General features: G+C 45.9%; 1 protein-coding gene across 4 annotated transcripts in view; it reads right to left on the bottom strand.

Annotated features, from left to right (window-relative positions):
* Nucleotides 1-377: 377 nt before the first annotated feature.
* Nucleotides 378-19,036, bottom strand: part of Ncoa2 (nuclear receptor coactivator 2) — a 251,461-nt gene continuing 232,802 nt past the window's right edge. For 2 of the 4 annotated variants that reach the window (XM_060385841.1, XM_060385844.1), the window contains 7 exons: nt 15,170-15,448; nt 14,611-14,688; nt 12,558-12,792; nt 10,869-11,046; nt 10,140-10,338; nt 8,443-8,638; nt 378-4,124 (listed from right to left, as the gene is read on the bottom strand). In XM_060385841.1, the coding sequence (XP_060241824.1) occupies nt 8,495-8,638; nt 10,140-10,338; nt 10,869-11,046; nt 12,558-12,792; nt 14,611-14,688; nt 15,170-15,448 (1,113 nt within the window). In that variant the 3' untranslated portion in view covers nt 378-4,124; nt 8,443-8,494. The remainder of the gene's footprint in view (nt 4,125-8,442; nt 8,639-10,139; nt 10,339-10,868; nt 11,047-12,557; nt 12,793-14,610; nt 14,689-15,169; nt 15,449-19,036) is intronic. The other 2 variants (XM_060385845.1, XM_060385842.1) reach the window with 2 other exon arrangements.

Genomic DNA, 19,036 nt, shown 5'->3' with positions numbered 1-19,036 from the left:
GCTTTGAACTCACAGAAATCTGTCTGCCCCTGCCTCCTGAGTGGTGGGATTAGCTAAAGACGTGTATTACCGTTCATGCCTGGTTCAAGAAATTCTTAAAGGACCGTCAAATCTTTCTTTGAAAGTTTTCTAAGGTCTATAAGTAGTTTGTTCACATGAAAACTGCACCATGAGGTGCTGATGCCTGTGGCAGCCGGAAGAGGGGGTTAGATCCTCTGGAACTGGAGCTACAGATGATATTGAGATGAATCTGTGGGTGCTGGGAATTGAATCTGGGTCCTCTGAAAGAGCCGTCAGTGCTCTTAACCACCGAACCAGTATTTCTCAGGTACAAATTTAAAAGCTTAAATTCCAAAAGAAAATACGGTGTCACCACATTAAAATCTCTAAAGCCATGTAAAACCCGAAGGCATTAAAATTTATTAAATGATGCAGTAACAACAGATTCTTTATTTACAATAGCATTATTTAACATCAAATAAGCAAATAGCATCAGCAAAGCAATAGTAACTTGCATAAATGTATTTAAAATTTCTCTGAATATATCTACCTTTGCATAAACTGCTCACACTAGAAATACAAACATCAATGCAGATGAACAAAGTGATGCTCAGAGTCAACTCTGTTTTGAAAATAAATCCACAACCTGAAACACTGTAAGCTTTCTCCTGAAGAACCATAGTGAATATATTGCTTAAGTTTACCCTTGTATAATCTTTTCATATACACATATCTCAGATGCAACTTCATGAGGAACTGTACAAATAAAACCCACGAATGACAAAGAAAAAAAAATGACAGTTAAATGTCTGAAGAAATGGGTCGTCATCACTGCTCAATAACATACGGGTAAGTGATGACGTACTTATTCAAAAATTGTACACAATTCACTATACAAATATAATACATTGGACAGCTATGTAGGAATATACAGGACTTAAAAACAGATCTAAGGCATTATGCTAGGTTTTAGCATTTTGAGGTTCTTGCACATAGCTTTTACCTGTAGTAAGAAACTTAAAAGATTTTGTTTTAGTCTATAAAGAAACACCAGGGAGAAAATTCTAATTAAAATCGAAGCCACTACAGTATTTTCTTTTGTGCAGAGAATGCTTTGCTCTTAGGCAGCGTACTACCATACAAACACTAGAAAATTTTAAGTTCACACCAACAATTAGTTAATGGCTTAAGTTGCATTTCAAAATTGATTGTGTATCTTTGGGTTCTGCAAGTGGATCTGTGCCTCCCAGTTCATGTGTCAAGCCCGTGGGAACTCCGCTTTGAAACACAGATGAAAAGCTGCAGCTTCAACTGCAAAAGACCATTGCTTTCAATTATTACAGGTCGTAAGAGATACACGTGGGGTTGTTTTAGTCTTCGTGTCAAACGAGTCTGCTCTAGTGGCACAGCTCACTTCACTTTTAAAACCACGCTACACGAACACTTGAGTGGGTCATACAACCAAGGTGAGGTGTGTATGCTTTTCACATTATGTTTTTCACATTGAGTAATATAAGAAAACACTGATTATATGTTCCGCTAAACAAAAACCAAGGACAAATTTATTGTGTGTAGCATGAGAAATACTGATGATGAAGGGAGTCGATTTGGCATTTGCTTCTATGGTAACATGATCAGATGGCTCCTTCACTCATTTTATTCTAATTAGATGTCAAATAAAATGCATTACTACTGCTTGGAACTGTGAGAGAATGTACGTGCTCTTCTTCATGTCATAATCACAGGCTGCTCTAACTGCCAGGCTGGTACACTTGTCTGGCTTGGGATCGCCATTAGAGAACAGTGGTGGATTGGATGAATGTTGACAGATGTTATGGCTGGTGTTATAGTGAAATGGGATTTAAGATTCAAAACAAAACAAATCTGTCTTAAACTCCATCTTCTCTTGGGCTGTGTGAAGTTAAAAGTTATCCTGCCTCCCATATTTCTAAAAAAATGATCTGAAAATGGGTCGTGCTCATTCCTGGGGCGGGGTCTTGGAGTTGTGGGCTTCTTCTGCTCCCTTTACAGCACAGCTGTGCTGTTTTGGTGGAGAAAAGTGGAGCCTCGAGCAGACACATGAACTGGTGCCCACTGGGAAGTATTGTTCCTTGGCCACCTCCCTGCACTGAGATTCCTCTCAAAGCAGAAAAAGGTCTCGAAATGCAAATTTCCAGAAAGTTCTTTAGCATGAAGCAACACTTTCAGATGACTGACCATTTGTCTTCGGGCCATATCTCTTTCTATATTTCCACAATCTGTAGATATATAGGGAGATACACATATAAATAGGGTAGTTTATGTTTTTTACCCTGCCAGGAATAAATAATTTCAAGGAAAAACTTCTCTGTTCCTAGAAAGCTTGGATAATGAGATATTATAAAATGCTTTGTTTTTAGACTTCAAAAAGATATCATTCTGAAATTTAGGTAAGAAAGTATCAGGGGTTGGGGAGAATTGAAAGGTCTCAGTTCTGGGTACTGCAGTTGTCTGAAACTGACACCAATTACTAAAGGTTATCCCCGACAGAGAGGGCAGAAAAACAACCATAAAATGGGCTGCTTAGTAACGTAGTCTTTCTAAGGTTTATTAAGAAAGAATATAAACATATAAAATCAAGACTTGGTTCCTATAGCGGCTGCATATCATATAGATTAGATACGTGATTCGTGAGCAGAATCTTAAGGTTTAGAAAACAAAAGGTCTTAAGTCTACAAATCAGGTCTAATCAAGGCATTGGCAGCCTTTACAAAACGCCTTTAGGAGACATTGCTATGAAGATATCTAATTTAATACTGAAGTACCTCATTTTTTGAGTCAATCCCACAATATGTATACCTCACAAAATTATACAATTAAAACACTTAAGTTCAGAACTTAAATTATTGCTTGTTTACATATAAATTGGATTTTTATGTACCTTACAAAACTTCGGCTTTATCAGCACTGCTAAAAAACAAAATAAAAAAACACATGGCAGAGGTTATATCTGTCGTGATGTCTGCTGTCGGTTTCATTAGCATGTTCTCTCATTTTGGAGGCCTGAGGTGACAGGGCGGCCCAGGCTTCGCAAGGGTGTCGGAGCCTGACCGCACCACACCCCCACTTTGCCCCTCTCCTTCACAGGAGATACTTTCCATGGTAAGCTGCTGTAAGTGGCCGGCAAAACACGGACAGAAAGGAAGGGCTTACCTGGTTTCTACAGTTTATGCTGTTGCTATTTTAAAAGAATACAAGTGGGAGGGACAAGAGAAGGCAGGGAGGGGCAGGGAGAAGTCAGGATCGAGAGGGGCGGCGGATGTCAATTAAAACTATGGGATCAATCTAAAAACACCGAATTTAGAAATAAGTATTTCTTTCCGATTCATGATTTGGGGGAACTAGTTTGGTTTTAACAGAGAGAAAAAGTAGAACAGATACTTGTCGATGTTAGCTGCCTCTTTCAGGAGCCTTTCATCTGTTCAGGAACCGACACTCCTTCCGGCACGGTTGTCAGCTTTGTGTAGGACAGAACTCTGCATGTGTCAGCTGTCGGCCACTGGCTGGGTCAGCACCCACGGCATTGTCCACAGTGTCTGCCCTGCTTCCATCCCAAATGCAGGCTTGAGCTTAGAACACCTGGTGTCTGACTGTTAAGATGCCTTTCTTTCCCCTAGATAAGACCATAATGTTTTGTACTAGACTGATTAGCCACAGAAAACAAAGCAAGAAACCAGTGTCTGGAGCCGAACAGGAACAGAACGAGAGCATGGTTCTCCTCAGATACACACATTTAAATACATTCAATCTGAATGGGGATGAAGTTTGCCTGTCGACATTTACTTTGCAGGAGATCTAAGTTGCACTAAGGTGAATGCAGTGAACAGACTGCGGGGTGGTCTGGAGGCTAGCTGCAGGCTGTCAGGAGAGGCAGCTCTTCCGGTGGCAGCCAGGCCGCCAGGCCAGCGCGCTCGATGCTGGGGGCCAGGGCCCGACTGTCCTGATTGTGTCCTGGGAGAACTGGTGGTAGGTCAGGAGGCTCCAAACAGACGCAGCTTAACCAGACTGGTTAAGTGTTTTGAGCAAGTAGCGCCCAGTGGGTTGAAGAAAGAAGAAAACAGCCTCCCGCAGGGTCAGCAGTATTTCTGGAGGGAAACAGAAGAAAGGCAGTATGAGAACAGAGGGCTCTTTATGTTTAGTTGGCTGTTTTTGTTGCCACTCTCTGGCCTATCTCAAACTCTCCATCCCCTTGCACTAGTCTTTCAAATGTGCACACCACCATACTGGCAATATCAAGAATTTTCTTTTTTTTCCTTTTTCTTTTTCTTAATGAAAACAATGCAACGACCACCACAAAACACAAAATGTTGGCTTACTATAGAGAACACAAATCATGAAGGCCCCACATTTAATGAGTAGATGTGTTTCTGACACAGGAATGCAGCCGGTGAACACGACACGTACAAGCCCACCAGAGCCTCGTAAAGCTTCCTGCAGGTTGCAGTCGGGATGGACTGTAGGTCTCTGCAGAATGAAAATGACTTCTGCTTTCTCATCAAACATGTCCCTCCAGCCAGGCACGGTGGTGAAGCCCATAATCACAACTCAGGCTGGATGCACTGAGCTTGAGTGATCTGCCCGCTCCTCCACTCTTCCAAGGGCCTGGCTTACTTACAGTGTGTGCTCTCGTGGCCAGCTTTTTAGTTGGGAGCCGGGGATTTGAACTTAGATCCTCACACTTGCCTAGCAGGTACTTTACTCAGCCAGCCTTCCCCAGCTCCAGAATATGCCTTTTGACGTCTGTTTGTTGGTTGGTTGGTTTTTGAGACAGGGTCTATGTGGTCCTAACTACCCTGGAACTCACTCTATAGACAAAGCTGGCCTTGGTCTCACAGAGATCCTACTTTTGTCCCCTAGGTGCTGGGATAAATAAATGTGTCACCATGCCTGGCTTCTTTTGACTTAAAAAAAAAAAAAAATCATTGGGGCTGGAGAGATGGCTCAGTGGTTCACAGCACTGTCTGTTCTTCCAAAGATCCTAAGTTCAATTCCCAGCAACCACACAGTGGCTCATAACCATCTACAGTAAGAGCTGGTGCCCTCTACTGGTATGTATGCATATATGCAGGCAGAGTACTGTATAAATAAATCTTTAAAAAAAATTACTTACACCAACATGCATAAAATAAAAATAAATAAAAAAGGGAAAAAATTATTTAAAAAACTTAATTTGTATGTGTGCATCACACACACATACACACACACACGTCCAGAAAAGGGTGTCTAAACCCCTGGAAGTAGAGTTCCAGGCAAGTGTGAGCCACGGACGTGGGTGCAGAGCACTGAGCCATCTCTCAAGTTCCCCTCCCTACTATTTAAGGCAGGGCCTTGGAACTCTACATAGACCAGGCTGGCCTCTAACTCAGAGTCCACCTGTCTCTGCTTTGAGTACTGGGAATAAAGGTCTGGGCAGCCTCCCACTCCCAGCCCATTGTTGAGCTGCTTTCCAGGTTTAGGGAGGGTGTGCTCCCCCTGGCTTCATTAAGCTAAACACACCCTATCCTCAACTTACACTCTAGATGACTACATGCCAAGGCCAAGGCTGAACTGAGCGGGAGGTACTTGAGGGCCGAGAGGTTATCTATTTGGAGAAGGAAAGACGCCAGCCTGAAATAATATATGTACCTTTAGTGTCCTCACTAAGAGTACTGGGCAATCTACAGCCAGATCATGTATGACTTCTAGTAATCAAGGGTGGGATTCCCAGCTGGGCACATGGTGCCCGCCTGTGACTCCAGCACTCAGGGAGGCAGAGGCAGGCGGATCTCTGTAAGTTAGAGGCCAGTCTAATCTAAAAGCAAGTCCAGGACAGCCAAGGCTACACAGAGAAACTATCTCAAAAACAACAACAACAAAAAAAAAAAAACAAAAAACAAAACCGGGTGGGATTTCCTTAGCCTGGCCAGAAGAATCCTCGTGTTGAGGTTTCTTGTGACACAGTCAATGCTTGAGGCTCGCTACCTCAGCTGGGTTGGCTGGGTGATCTTGGGCAGATTCCCCCAGTCCTCTGAGGGTGTCTCCTGGACTGAAGATGCCGAGATCCCCTGATATCCATGTACGGCCTGGCAGAGGCCGAAGGGGACACTCTGTCATGGCTTTGGGGCTCTTCCCTCCTGAGGCGAAGCAGCTGGATGCCTGAGAGGTAGTTAGGGCTTTGCTGGGTCTCCTTGACCCTGCCTTCCTTCAGGGCCCGAGTAGAAAGAGGGGGAAGGGTGCAGAAGAAACACGGTGCCCCTTCGGGCTTCTCCACTGAGGTTGCAGAAGCCTGTAGAAAACCCTCATGAGAACCCAGCCGGCTCTCTGGGGAGTGCGCAGTAGGGTTCAGGTTAAGAAAGGACATTCAGAGCTTGGCTTACTTGGGCTTGCATTCTGACCTCTCCAGACCTTGGGCAAGTTGTTATAAATAAGGCAGTAGTTTGTACCAGACAGTGTGGTCTTGACTAAGGGTTGGCTCCTCATGCGATTTTCTTTTTCTTTCTTTCCTTCTCTCCCTCCATTTTTGAGACGGAGTCTCACTATGTAACGCTGGCTGGCCTAGAAAACTCTATGTAGACCAGGCTGTCCTTGTAGCAACCTTCTTGCATGTGCCACTTATGCTTGGCTGCTTCTGCAACATTCAAAGACATAACACGGACTTCCACATTCGATTTACAGGATCTAAACTCCTCCTTCTGGAGGCAGGAGCGCAGAAGACACAAGGCAGGGCAATTCCTAGACAACGTCTGGGCCTTTGTGCTTTGGAGGGCTTGGCTGGCAAAGGGCCCTTTCTGGATAGCTGTTCAAACGCTAGCTGGCCCAGGCCGGCGGTCGCATGCTGAGGTGAGGGAGGCTGAGCTGTACTGTGCCACCCTTACGGATGGAAATGAGACCCTGTCCTCAGAGGACGGTATACTCTGCTGTTAGGCTTCCCTGGGCTGTCCTCTCGAGGGCCTGACTGTCACCTGCTATCACTGTGCCTCAGGCTGCAGGCCTCTGCTTTTGCAAGTAAAGTCACCCCTGAGCTCTGTGCACTCGCTTGCTAAGAAAACTGTGGCTTCAGGGGAGGTGTCGGATGCTGGGAGGCGATAAACTCCAGATGAAACATGTGCTCAATATGGAATCGACCCCAGCGTCTGACATACATCTGTACCTAGGAAAGGCTTCTAAGATCTAGTAACTTTGGTGTACCTAACCCTACATTACCCTGTCAGCATCTCCGAAACCCATGATCTGGGCTGCAAAATCCAGAAAAGCTACAGGGAGAAAACAAATATGAGACATTTATAGAACATGGGCTAGGTTTATTCTAAACCTGAATACTGTTATTAACAAAAGCACCGGCACCAGGAGTAAGGAAACTCAACATTCATTTAATACTACATTTTCTCCACTGGATCAAGTTATTGTTTGTTTTTTATATATCCCTGGGTGGGCCTAAAAGGCTGTTTAGTTAAGGATGTTATTTTAGTTATATGCGTTTGTGTGCAGGCATTCAAATGGAGGTCTGAGGACAACTTTTGGGAGCTGGTTCTCTCCTCCTCCTGGGAGTTCTGGGGATTGAGTTCAGGTATCTCTCCGGCCCTTGCTCCATTTTTTTGAGACAGGATCTCTTGTAAACTGGGCTGGCATAAAATTTGCTAATGCTCCTGAATTCTTGCTCCTCCTCCCTCTACTGGACAGGACAAACTTTTTTTAAGAGCTGGGCATGGCAGTGCATTGCTCTGATTCCAGCATTTGGAAGGCTGAGACAGGCAGATCTTCTGAGGCCAATGCAGTCTGCAATAGCAAGCTCCTGGACAGCCAGGGCTACAGGAGAGCTCCTAGCTCAACAAACAAAGCAAAACAGAAGTTCTTATCCATGAGGTGGGGGTGAGAGGAGGTGGAGGGAGGGCCCCAGCTTTTTCTTCCTTTTTTGTGGTGCTGAGGAGTCAACGCAGGACCTCATGCTAGTCAAGTTCTCATATCCCTAGCTACAAACCCAACCTTAAACAAAACAAACAATGGAAACAACTGGCATGACAGCACATGCCTGCAATTCCACCACTTAAGAAGCAGAGACAGGAGAATCAGGAGTTCAAGACCAACCTGGGCTACCCCATACTCTATATTAAAACAAACAAAAAGGCCAGGCGTGGTGGCACAAACCTTTAATTCTAGCACTCGAAGGCAGAAGCAGGCGCATCTTGGAGCTGAAGGCTAACCTCATCTACAAAGCAAGTTCCATCACAGCCAGAGCTGCTACAGAGAAACCCTACATTGAAAAACCAAATCAACCAACCAACCAACCCAACCAACCAACCAACCAACCAACCAACCAACCAACCAACCAACCAGAAAACCAATGCCCCCACCTTGAAAAAAACAACAAAGTAACTATTTACACAAAAAGCAGTCTAAGACAAATGAAATTAGGAAGAGCTTTACATGTCTGTCTGATGTGCTGACTGAACAGAGCACTTTGTAGGCCCGTTCCGGCCTACAGAAGGTCCCCAGCCGCCTGGGCTGCGTGCTCATGGCTCCTGCTGCTTACCCGGGACGTATCTCCCTCCTGTTTGATCATGTCCATTCCAGGCAGTGGGTTTGGGAAAAGGCTGCCTCCCCTCAGAGCAGGGTCATTTACCTAAGGGTGACAACACATGGCATATTTCCAGTTTACTGTTATGTCCCCGGGGAAAACAGGCTCTGTCTCAGTGACTTCATGGGCCTAACCACTCTCCCGTGTGCACATCTGTGGTAAGACAGAGGAGGCTGAAGACATACCGGTGGTATGATGCGGTGCTACTTGCCTTCAAAAGTAAATCGTATTTGCACATTTTCATTTATAGCTTTTTTTTTTCAAGCTGGTTCGAATTAGGCTGGTGACTCATTCCTGTGACTGAAGCGCCTGAGATGCTCCCGACACCTTTGCTGCTCAGGCAGTTATTAATTAGCAGGAGCGATGTGTGAAGAGCCAAACAGAGCCGGCTTTTGTGAGCAGACTGGCCAAATAAACTCCTCATTAGCATTTATAGACTTCCTTAAAAACTTTTCTTGTCAGGCAATGGCAGTGCATGCCTTTAATTCCAGCACTTGGGACCCAGAGGCGGCTAGATCTCTATGAGTCCGTCCTGGTCTACAGAGTGAGTCCCAGGACAGCCAGAGCTATACAGAGAAACTCTGTCTCAAAAAATCAAAACCAACCATCCAAACAAACAAATACAAAACAAAACAAACCTTTTCTTTTTATTACTTTCGGGTGTGATGGGGCATGGTTGGGAGTGGAGGCAGAGGTGGGTTCTCTGTGTTGTGGGGGTTCTGGGGACTGTTCTCAGGTTGTAAGGATTGCTGGCAGTGAGCCATCCCACTAATGCTAACAGGGAAGGGTTTTTTGGAAGACTAGCTAGAGTTGTGCTTTTCTGGCTTCTCCATTAACTCTGCTACTCTAAAGACTTAACCCCACGCGCACATGGTCTGGCTGCTGCGTGCATTAAGCTGTTCCTTGGTAGGCTTGCCTGTGACCATGGGGCCGTGCCAATGTGTGCCTCACTCTGAACACATGCCTGACAGAGCAATTCAGAAACCTCTACTGTCCATTTGTGTGGGCTCTTCAACAGCAGCCTCACAGGCTCTTTCTCTTTCTTTCCTTTCTGTGATACGGTCTCATGTGGTCCAGGCTGGCCCTGAAGTAAAGTGCTGGGATTACAGGCATGGGCATACAAAACAAAAAATTCAAAACAAACTGTAGAGAACCTGTGCTGCAGCTGCGGAGAGGGGCAACAGTGTGTCAGTCTTCTCGTGGAAATACAGGCAGTGTGGCTCCTGCCACCGTGCCCGGCAAAAAAGTGGTTCCTAGCCTCCATGGCATTTACACTCCATTTCTGAATTCCCCAAGTCATAAAAAATGATGTCAATGATGTGAAAGTTAAGAAATAAAAACAAAACCAAAGCAAACCCTCAATCCTTAGCAGCCAGGAATCCTCTTCAAAAGTTACTTCATCATTAACAAGTACTTCTGCTAAATCTCACTAGCACAGGTGAAAATAAGGTGAAAAAACACTTTCAAAATAGATATGGGACTTGAGGTAGAAACAGACAAAAAGCAAAGACTGGAAACCTCCGAGCTGCTTCCCTGAGGTGCTCACCTGCTCGGGACCCATGGAGGACAGCCCCGATGTAGGCACGGAGGTCACTGAGGTCATGCTCATCTGTCCTGTCATCTGGTTCATGGTGCTCAAGCCAGCTGTGTTGGTTGCCATGGACACACTAATGTTCATGTTGTTATTGTACATGCTGGTGTTTGCTTGCTGCCCGAAGTGTGGAGGAGACTGCTGTGAAAACATGCTGGAACACAGGGAAAAGGTGTTAGACCCTGATGATGGACTGAGAAGAGTCTTGAATGCTCGCTCTAGAATGAATGCAGCTAGATGTCGTGAGGCCAGGGCAGGCCTGTGATGCTGGGGCAGAAGCATCAAGCCTGCTTTCTCCCTTGCATACGTTACTGAGAGGGCACACATCCTTTATGTTCCCGGCTGCTGGGGCTTGCTGTTTGCTTTTTATCATAGGCACTGATAAGGCCTAATTCTGTGTCACTGAAGAACAGGAGGCTCTACCGTTAGGAGTGGAACCCGCTTAGAGGGACTGCTTTCGCTCCAAACCAAGAGCACTATCCTAGGCTTCTGTGGACTTGTGCTAAGGAGTAAAATGGCTTCATTTAGCAGTTCACTTATGATGATTGCTCTAGCAAGACTAACCCAAGAGTCATCTCTCCTATCCCTCGAGCAAACACATTTTAAAAAATATGGATGAAAGGGCTGACTATTCTGTAGAGTTTAGGGCGATCGTTTCGATCAGACTCAGCGATGTGATGTTACCTGTTCCCACCCATGCTGCCCTGTGCCCATCCGTTCATGTCTGACGGGGGCTGGTAGGCTGGGTTGGCTGGAGACTGCTGCATCATGGGACTTTGGGTATGCGCCATCCGGGGAGACATCAGAGGACTCTGGGGAGTCGTAGCTCCAGTAAAGCCGGGATCAGGTTGCTGACTTATTCCTGAAAAACAATACAGAAGTCCAAAGGAGACGGTCAGCGGAATCACAGGGGGAATATTCTAAATTAAGTATACACAGAAAAATTACTTTCAAATACCTGATTATGTGCAATTAATTACAGTCAAAAGATTCAAACTGAGACAGAAGTGCATGGAGAAAAGTCTCCATACTTGAAATCTACTACAAGGGTCACAGGAGGCCTAGCACAGACTGAACATCAGGACAAGAGTCAGAGAAAGGACACTGTTTCCTTAATCCCTGTCTAAACTGACAGTACTCAGCTATGTATACTTCCAGTTTATCTGAAATAGTCAGAATTTCTAAAAAAGTATCACTGTAATTGTGTTGTTTAAATTTAGGTTAAGCTCATTAAATTCAACTATATAGTGAAAGTCAACATATGAATAACTTTACATGAAATTAACTTAACTTATATCATCCCAGTATGAGATGATGTATTTTAGAAAATACATATGTACATGCACAGTGGCTTGTTTTGTTCTGAAAAGGGCTTGTGGTACTTGAGTGCAGTCAGGATTAGCATTCGGGGACAGTCAATGTGTCGTTTAGTTTCAGGGTAAAGAACTCACAGTAAAAGGTAAGAATTCGCAGGAGATTTTCCTCCTGTGGAAACCCAGCAGAGGAAGGGGTAGAGGAGGAGGGTGTGAAGGGCGTTTCAGGGATGGAGTAAGAACATGTTTGCTTAAAACTTATGTAGCACTTAATGTTTAAGGTAGCCACAAAAGAAAAGTTTAAAGAGGGAAAAAACAACGCACCATGTCTGCCCTTTAAAGAGGAAGGACATCTGTACAAGGCAACATGGTCACTCCAGAGCACTCAGAGCCACGTGCCACATTTAATGTCCAAGGAAGCACTTATGTTTACCAATAATCCCACTACTAATTATAATATTAATACCTCATCTCTTAAAGAACAAATCAATACTAAATAAAGTACGAGGTCTCTCACTGTGGCTCTGTGTAACACTCTAAGAATTACCTATTCCGTAAAGATTTGGTATAATCGTTAAAGTTTTTATTTTCTTTTTTCATAAGTATCATCAGCAACAAACTTTTATTTTTCAAAAGTTATAGGGTATCTGTAATATTTAAATTGATTTACGTCTTCCAACATTTCATATCTAGCTATTGATTTCTTTGTGTCAGACTCACACACTCAAATGTAAGGAGTGTATGTTTGTGTATGTATTATGTTCATAGACACAGACCTGGCAGATACCCTCATGCATGCTCATATGTCCAGAGACACAAACACACTTAACTCTGGTCATTCTTAAAGTAAGGTCTGCAACCAGAGATGGGGCAGGGGAGGGCCTGAGCTAAGAGGTAGGCACTGTGCCTGACCTGGAGACCCCTGCCAGGCCCCAACTGTCCTCCCAAGTTCCCCATCCCTGGTTTGCCATGCCTACGGCAGCTGAGAAGAGAGCTGTGACCCAGGACAGAGGGGAGCAGGAGAAAGGATGGACGAAGGGCGGCCATCTAAGTTCAGTACCGTAGTTTGGAGGAAATGGAAACTGCTGGGCATTGGCCTGGGGAATCCGGGGATTGCTCATGGCTGCTGGTATACCACTAGGAGCCACCATGCTTGGGGTCATATTCAACCCTTGTCCTCTCATCATCAAAGTTCGCTGCTGCACCTGCTGCTGCTGATGTATTTGTCTCTGGCGGAGATGCTGGTTGAGGATTTCCCGCTGCCTCTGGGCCAGCATCTGGGCATTAATAGGAGCCTGAAAGGGGGAGACAACCGTGAAGGAAAACCAATTGACAGACAGGTTAGACAGGGTCCCAACAGCATGCTGCATGGACAGTCATCTGGAAAGTAAGGTTACATGAACGGTGGAACAACTGGAGCGAGCACGCGTTTCTTAGTTTAGCCTGTGTGGTGATCCTGTCATCCTGCTGATACTGACTGGATCGTTTTTTGAGGACATAGTCAACCAAAGGACTTCAAAAGAGCACAGGCCTTTCTACATGAAGACTCGTCTTGGTTTTTGGGTTTGTTTGTTTGTTTTTGTCTTGTTTTTTTGAGACAGGGTTTCCTGTGTAGCCCTGGCTGTCTTGGAAGTGGCTTTGTAGACCAGGCTGTCCTTGAACTCAGAGATCCACCTGCCTCTGCCTCCTGAGTGCTAGGATGAAAAGTGTTCCCTACCACTATGCAGCTATAGGAAGACTCTTTGTTAATTTTTTGTAACCATTTGAATACAAAATATTTTTATTTATTATTTTTTCTTTGTTAATTTTTAAAACTTATTTTATGTGTTATACATTATGTGTATGCAGTGCTCACGGAGGCCAGAAGAGGGCATCCAATCACCAGGAATTGGAGTTACAGGTGACCATAAATTGCTATGAGGCTGGTTGGAATTGAACCCTGATTCTCTAGAAGAGGAACCATCTCTCCAGCTCTAAGTAGCTCAATTTACCATCAACTCTATTCTATTCCCTCAGCCTCCTGAGTGCTGGGATTACAGCCTGTGCCTGGCTCAAGACTCTGCATAACTTGAGGACACAGTTTATAGAGTCTCTTTTAGGAAACACTCAAGTCTAACAAGAAAGCATCACTGCCAAAGGTGACTTGGTGCACATCACAGAGATGGAGGTGGGGTGATCCGACAGTGACTTTTGTCACTTCACTGATGTCCAGAGCTGATTCAGTTGGCTGCCCAGGTGCCCCCTGCGACCCTTGCCATTTAAGCCAAAGAGGATGACCCTTCCCAGGAGAGAAATGTTGTTGAGTAGTCCTGGCCTATGGCTGCAGCAGCCTGTGTGCACCTGATTGAGGAATGTCTCCTGTGAGAAGCCAGAGAAGTAAGACGGATGAAGAGTGGGGCCCTGGCCTTGCGGTAACTAAGCTGTGAGGTTGTGTACTGGCGCTGGAAGGGCATATCCTCGTCACTTGTGAGGCCTCCTACGCTCAAGTATTTGTAATGCTGACATCACATGCACAGCATTGCCATGGCCACTTAGGACCGCGAGGCGGCGGTGAAAGACTTCAGATGCTGAGCATGCGCATCTCCTGCCTTCTTGCTTATGCTCAGAACAGTACTGAGGTTTCTTATGTGGCCCAACAGAACCTGACAGGCTTTGTGCTGGTGCCGTACTGTCCAGTGTTCTGAAGTGGAAGACACGGGTGTGCTTACGGAGAAAGCCCAAGTGTCAGACGAGTTTAAGTTAATGAGTAAATCAAACACACGTAAAATGTCTTCAAACAGAAGCTCCCGTAGAAATAGGCTACAAATGGATGTGCTGAGAACAAGGATGTGATCGGAGGCCTGTAGGCCAAGCCGATGTTCTTAGGAGCACTGGCCAGCACTCACAATCCAGGGTTGGCTGACACTTTCTGCAACACAACTCTTGTGGATATCAATATCAGTTGACCCTGGCAATGAAGACCTAAGAACTAAAATGGAGCCAGAGGAACTAGGAACAGATAGGCTGGGGTGAGCAAAACCAGGGTACAAAATCACTCAGCCTGTCCAGGAGGAAGGACGACAGGAAGAAGCTGGCTGGACACAGTGGACGCAGGCAGCGGGTGGGCTCCTCACCTGTGTGGGCACTCCAGGCCTCAGCGTCAAGTTCACATTTGAAACGTTGCTGATTTGATTCATAATAGGCTGGCGATTCTAAATACAAACATGTACAAATCAATACTTTTTTAGGAGAGGGAGGGGTAAATTGAGACAGGGTCTTACGTACAGGCTGACTTAGAATCAATCTCTCTAAAGCTTTTGAGACAGGATCTCTCTATGCAGCCCTGGCTGTCCTGAAACTAATTCTGTAGACTAGGTTGGCCTCGAACTGAGATCTGCCTGTCCCTGCCTCTTGAGTACTGGGATTAAAGGTGTGCCTCACCACATACAGCTCCAGGCCTTGAATTCTCCATCTTCCTGCCTTGGCTCTCAAGTGCTAAAATTAGAGGGTATGTGGCCATTCCGAACTCGGTACATTTACAAATGGGGAAACACTTCCTTCAAATCACCTTTTCCAATTAACAGCTCTTGTTAACTCAACTCTAAGGCTCCACTGCTACTCCAACCACCACTACTCTTCCTGAGCCCCAGCCACTGGCGGCCCCCAGCTCGGAAGGTCCCATGAAGAACTAACCTGCTGTGCTTGGAGGCGATGCTGAAGCTGAAGTCTCAGTTGGTTTGGCTGGTTCTGCACGAGGCCGGTGGGCCTGAGGCCTGGTCGGGGCTGCATTCGGAGTGTGGTGTAGTTAGGCCGCTGGCCCATGCTGTGAAAGTTTGGATCTTGCATGGGATTATAGCTCCCCTGGGCCATTTGTGCCTGAGATGCGTACTGCTGTGGGAAAACAGGGGCCTTCTGCTCCAGCATCATGTTGGACTCTTGGCTGGAGAACTGCTCTGGATCTACAGCTTGACTCTGAAAAGAAGCCCAGATGAGCACATAAATAAAGCTGCTAACAACAGTGTTCTAAATGCAAGGCTGCTTTCTCTCCCTCCTATATGTGGTGTTTAAAAATACTGTACCCATTACACCAAGGTATTTTTCAGCTTGCCTCTACTTTTCCTTCTACACAAGGCCTCTCTGCAATTACCCAAGGGAGGAAGCAAGGGTCAAGGCCACCTCCCTGCAGCACTTCCTCCAGGGGGTCGGAGGAAGGGGCTGTGACTAGGCAATGCTCCTACTCTCCCCAGTGACAACCTGGCAGCACCGCAGTGGGCAGGCTCCTGCAAGTGCTTCCGCCTTTGACTGAGCACACAGACCTGTGTCAATCATTTCATTCAATGTTAGCCTTAGTCAGCATTAGCAGTGTTGGGGAGCCGGCCACCACTGTCCTCTCTCTCTAGCTAACAGAACAGACTTAGAAACACGAAGGAAACTGTAGGAGGTCTTTCTGGCTAAGAGAAGGTAGGCTGTGGTCCACACTATGATGTGGGCCCTGAACGCCTCAGTGAGGTGATATGCTGCCTGTTGTGTTTGGGGTAGGGACAATTTGATAGAGTCTTGCATAGCTCAAGTTGGCCTCTTAACTTACTATGCGGCCCGGGTGGGTTTCAAGCATGCGCTTCGGCCTCCACCTCCCGAGTACTGAGACTACAGGTCAGTGTCACCACGCCTGCCTCACACTGTTCCGTTCGCTCAGCTGTTCCGTAGGGCTGGCAGAATTTCTAACATGCCCACACTTTGCTACCATTCATTTACTACATGCTAGACATAATCAATGTGCTTGTCATTTTTTTTCTTTTTTATCTTTATTATTATTATTATCATTTATTACAATTTATTCAATTTGTAACCCAGCTGTAGCCCCTTCCCTTGTCTCCTCCCAATCCTCCCTCTTCTCCCCCTATGCCTGGTCCCTAGTCCACTGATAGGGAAGGTCCTCCTCCTCTTCCCTCTAACCCTAGCCTATCAGGTTTCATCAGGACTGGCTGCATTGTCTTCCTCTGTGCCCTGGTAAGGCTGCGCCCCCCGAGTGGAGGTGATCAGAGAGCCTGTCACTGAGTTCACTGTCATTTGTTTTTTAAACTGCTGCTTCTCCCACCAAAGACCTACAGAAGGAAAGGAAGGGAAGGAGTAAAGATGTTTAGCATATCCTCCCTTGACTGTATCTGACAGAATGTCTGCAAGACTGGCTAGTATGTATTTGGCTAATTTAATTGTCTGAGAGCTGTAACTCTCCTTCTCCCCCTGATAAAACAAGCACTTATTATGTAGCCCTGGCTGTCCTGGGACTCGCCATGTAGACCAGGTTGGCCTCAAATTCACAGATTTGCCTCTCTCAGTGAGTACTGGGATTAAAGGCATGAGCCACCATTCCTGGCTGAGCTGTGTCCTACAGAGAGAGCCGCATAAACTCCAGCTGCGCCTTGTATTAGCTGTGCAGTTTTTAGGAATGCGTGTGCACACGTGAGTGTGTGTGCGGGTTAGAGGACTTCTAAGGATGCATGCAGTTCTCTTTCACTGTGTTTCTGAGGTAAGGTGTGTCGTCCGTCATTTCCGCCACTGAGCTACACGGGAAGCTTGTGGCGGATTCTCCTGTTTCTACACATAGGAAATCTAGAGCGTTCTCATGGAAAGTGTTTTAAACCTATGCAGCCCCAGGTGTAAATGTGAAGCTCTAATAAACCCGGCCAGTCCTTGTCCACTTAGAAGCCCCTGCTACAAATCTGATGGTCTTTAGAAGGGCAAGACCTCAGCAGCCATAAAGTCTCAAGCCGCCTTCAGTTTACTGCCAGGGCAGCCTGAGTCCTGGCTGCACAGCATCTTAGGGCAGATAGCACTGGCCGTGGCCTGCAGTCAGCAGGACAGCTTCAGCACACTGCCATTCCCCTGTGCATGGAGTATGAGCAGGGGATCATTCATTGTTGACATAGCTCAGGACTTTCTATTTGCCCATTTTTAATAGAAAAAAAAAATACCTAACTTTCCACATTGATCTATTTAGTTTTGTCTGTTTGTCTGAGACAGGACTTTCTTTAGTGTAGACCTCACTGATTACTCCAGACTGGCTGGTAAGCCGGCGTGGTATCTTCCTGTTTCCACCCGCACACTGACCCACTGCTGGGGTGGAGTGTGTGCTGAGCCTGGTGTCTTCTCTTGGGTTCTGGGGAGGTTTATTGACTGTGCTGTCACCCAGCCAGCATTTTCAACCCTGTATGCAACTCTGGCTATTATTAAGTACACATCGGTATCACAATTCTCCCACTCTACCTAAGAATGCCATCTACAGTTCAGCTTAAATGACATGGCAACCGACCTAAGGAGATGTTAGAGAGCATATAAATTAAAAAGGGAAGCAAAAACGCTGTGATGACGCGACACTTGTTTTAATTTTTTAAAAAAGTATTCTAATATTTTAGAGGACAAGACAGGTGAGCTGCCACAAGTCTGAGGTGAGGCTGGGCTAGGGATGAGATAATCTCTTAAAAACAAAAACCCTTCCAGCCCCTCTAGCCCCACAAGTGTTACAAATCACTCAGCAACTCCAAGAACACTTAAAAATGTCACTTGGACAAACTCAAGAATAATCATAGAGAGCCGAATTCTAGCTGACGGCAAAGGCAAAGCCACCCATTTCCACAGGAAACAGTTACCCCTTTTCCTTTCCGGCTTTACTTTGGGGTATACCATGTAACCGCCAGTCATTTCTTTCCATGATGCTGTTTTCAAAATGACTCGACAAGTCTGAACTCCCACTTGTGTCTGCTAAACCATGGGAATTATGACAAGTCTATTTTTAAGGTCTCAGAAAAAGTCTCCAATTACTCCATGTCACCTTCCTAAGGTGTAGTGACATGCTGGAGGCCCAAGGAGGCTGGCCTTGGGAGGTACTTCTGACAAAAGGATGAGTGATGCTGAAAGGAAAGGAAGGCAACAAGGGCAGGAGGGCTTCTCTTGGTCCTTCTACCTACAGCCAACCTGGAAGCTGTATCACAGGAAGGCAGCTGCAGGGGCAGCTTCAGACACTGCCTCAGCAGGGACACAAGGTTAGTTAGCACAGCAGCACAGGTGTTCTCAAATCAGTGCAAAGAGTTAGGGAAGTTTATTACTTCTTCAAAGAAACTAACCCGGAAGAAGAGAGCTAAGGAAAGTCACTTTGTTGGTTGACATCTGTATACTCTTATTTGTTTAAATAGTCTTAAAATTGTTATGGGTGACACCCACATAAGGGCCAGAGTGTTTAGTGACATCTATGATTCTGACTCCTGCCAACTATGTGAGGGACAGTGCTTTCTAAGTAGTGGCTGCCTGCCTCAGTGCACAGGCCTGAGCAGAATGGCGGACTGTGCTCACACTGTCTCCCTTCCCAGAGGCTGCTAGGAAGCGGAGCCTGTGATTTCTCTAACCTCTTTTCCTCATATGCTCTATCAGCAAGGATGGACAAGAGGCTCTGGGCTTTAGCTTCTGCCTTCCTGCTGTAACTCAGGTCTTATGTAATGGGCATCCCCAGGTATTTGCTTCTTGGGTCAGTTTTCGAGAGAGCAGTGGAGGAGGAGGAAGAGG

This window comes from Meriones unguiculatus, chromosome 6, assembly GCF_030254825.1.
Source record: "Meriones unguiculatus strain TT.TT164.6M chromosome 6, Bangor_MerUng_6.1, whole genome shotgun sequence".
In the NCBI taxonomy this organism is placed as follows: domain Eukaryota; kingdom Metazoa; phylum Chordata; class Mammalia; order Rodentia; family Muridae; genus Meriones; species Meriones unguiculatus.
The sequence above is the reverse complement of the archived record's forward strand: the minus strand, read 5'-3'. Positions and strand labels throughout refer to the sequence as shown.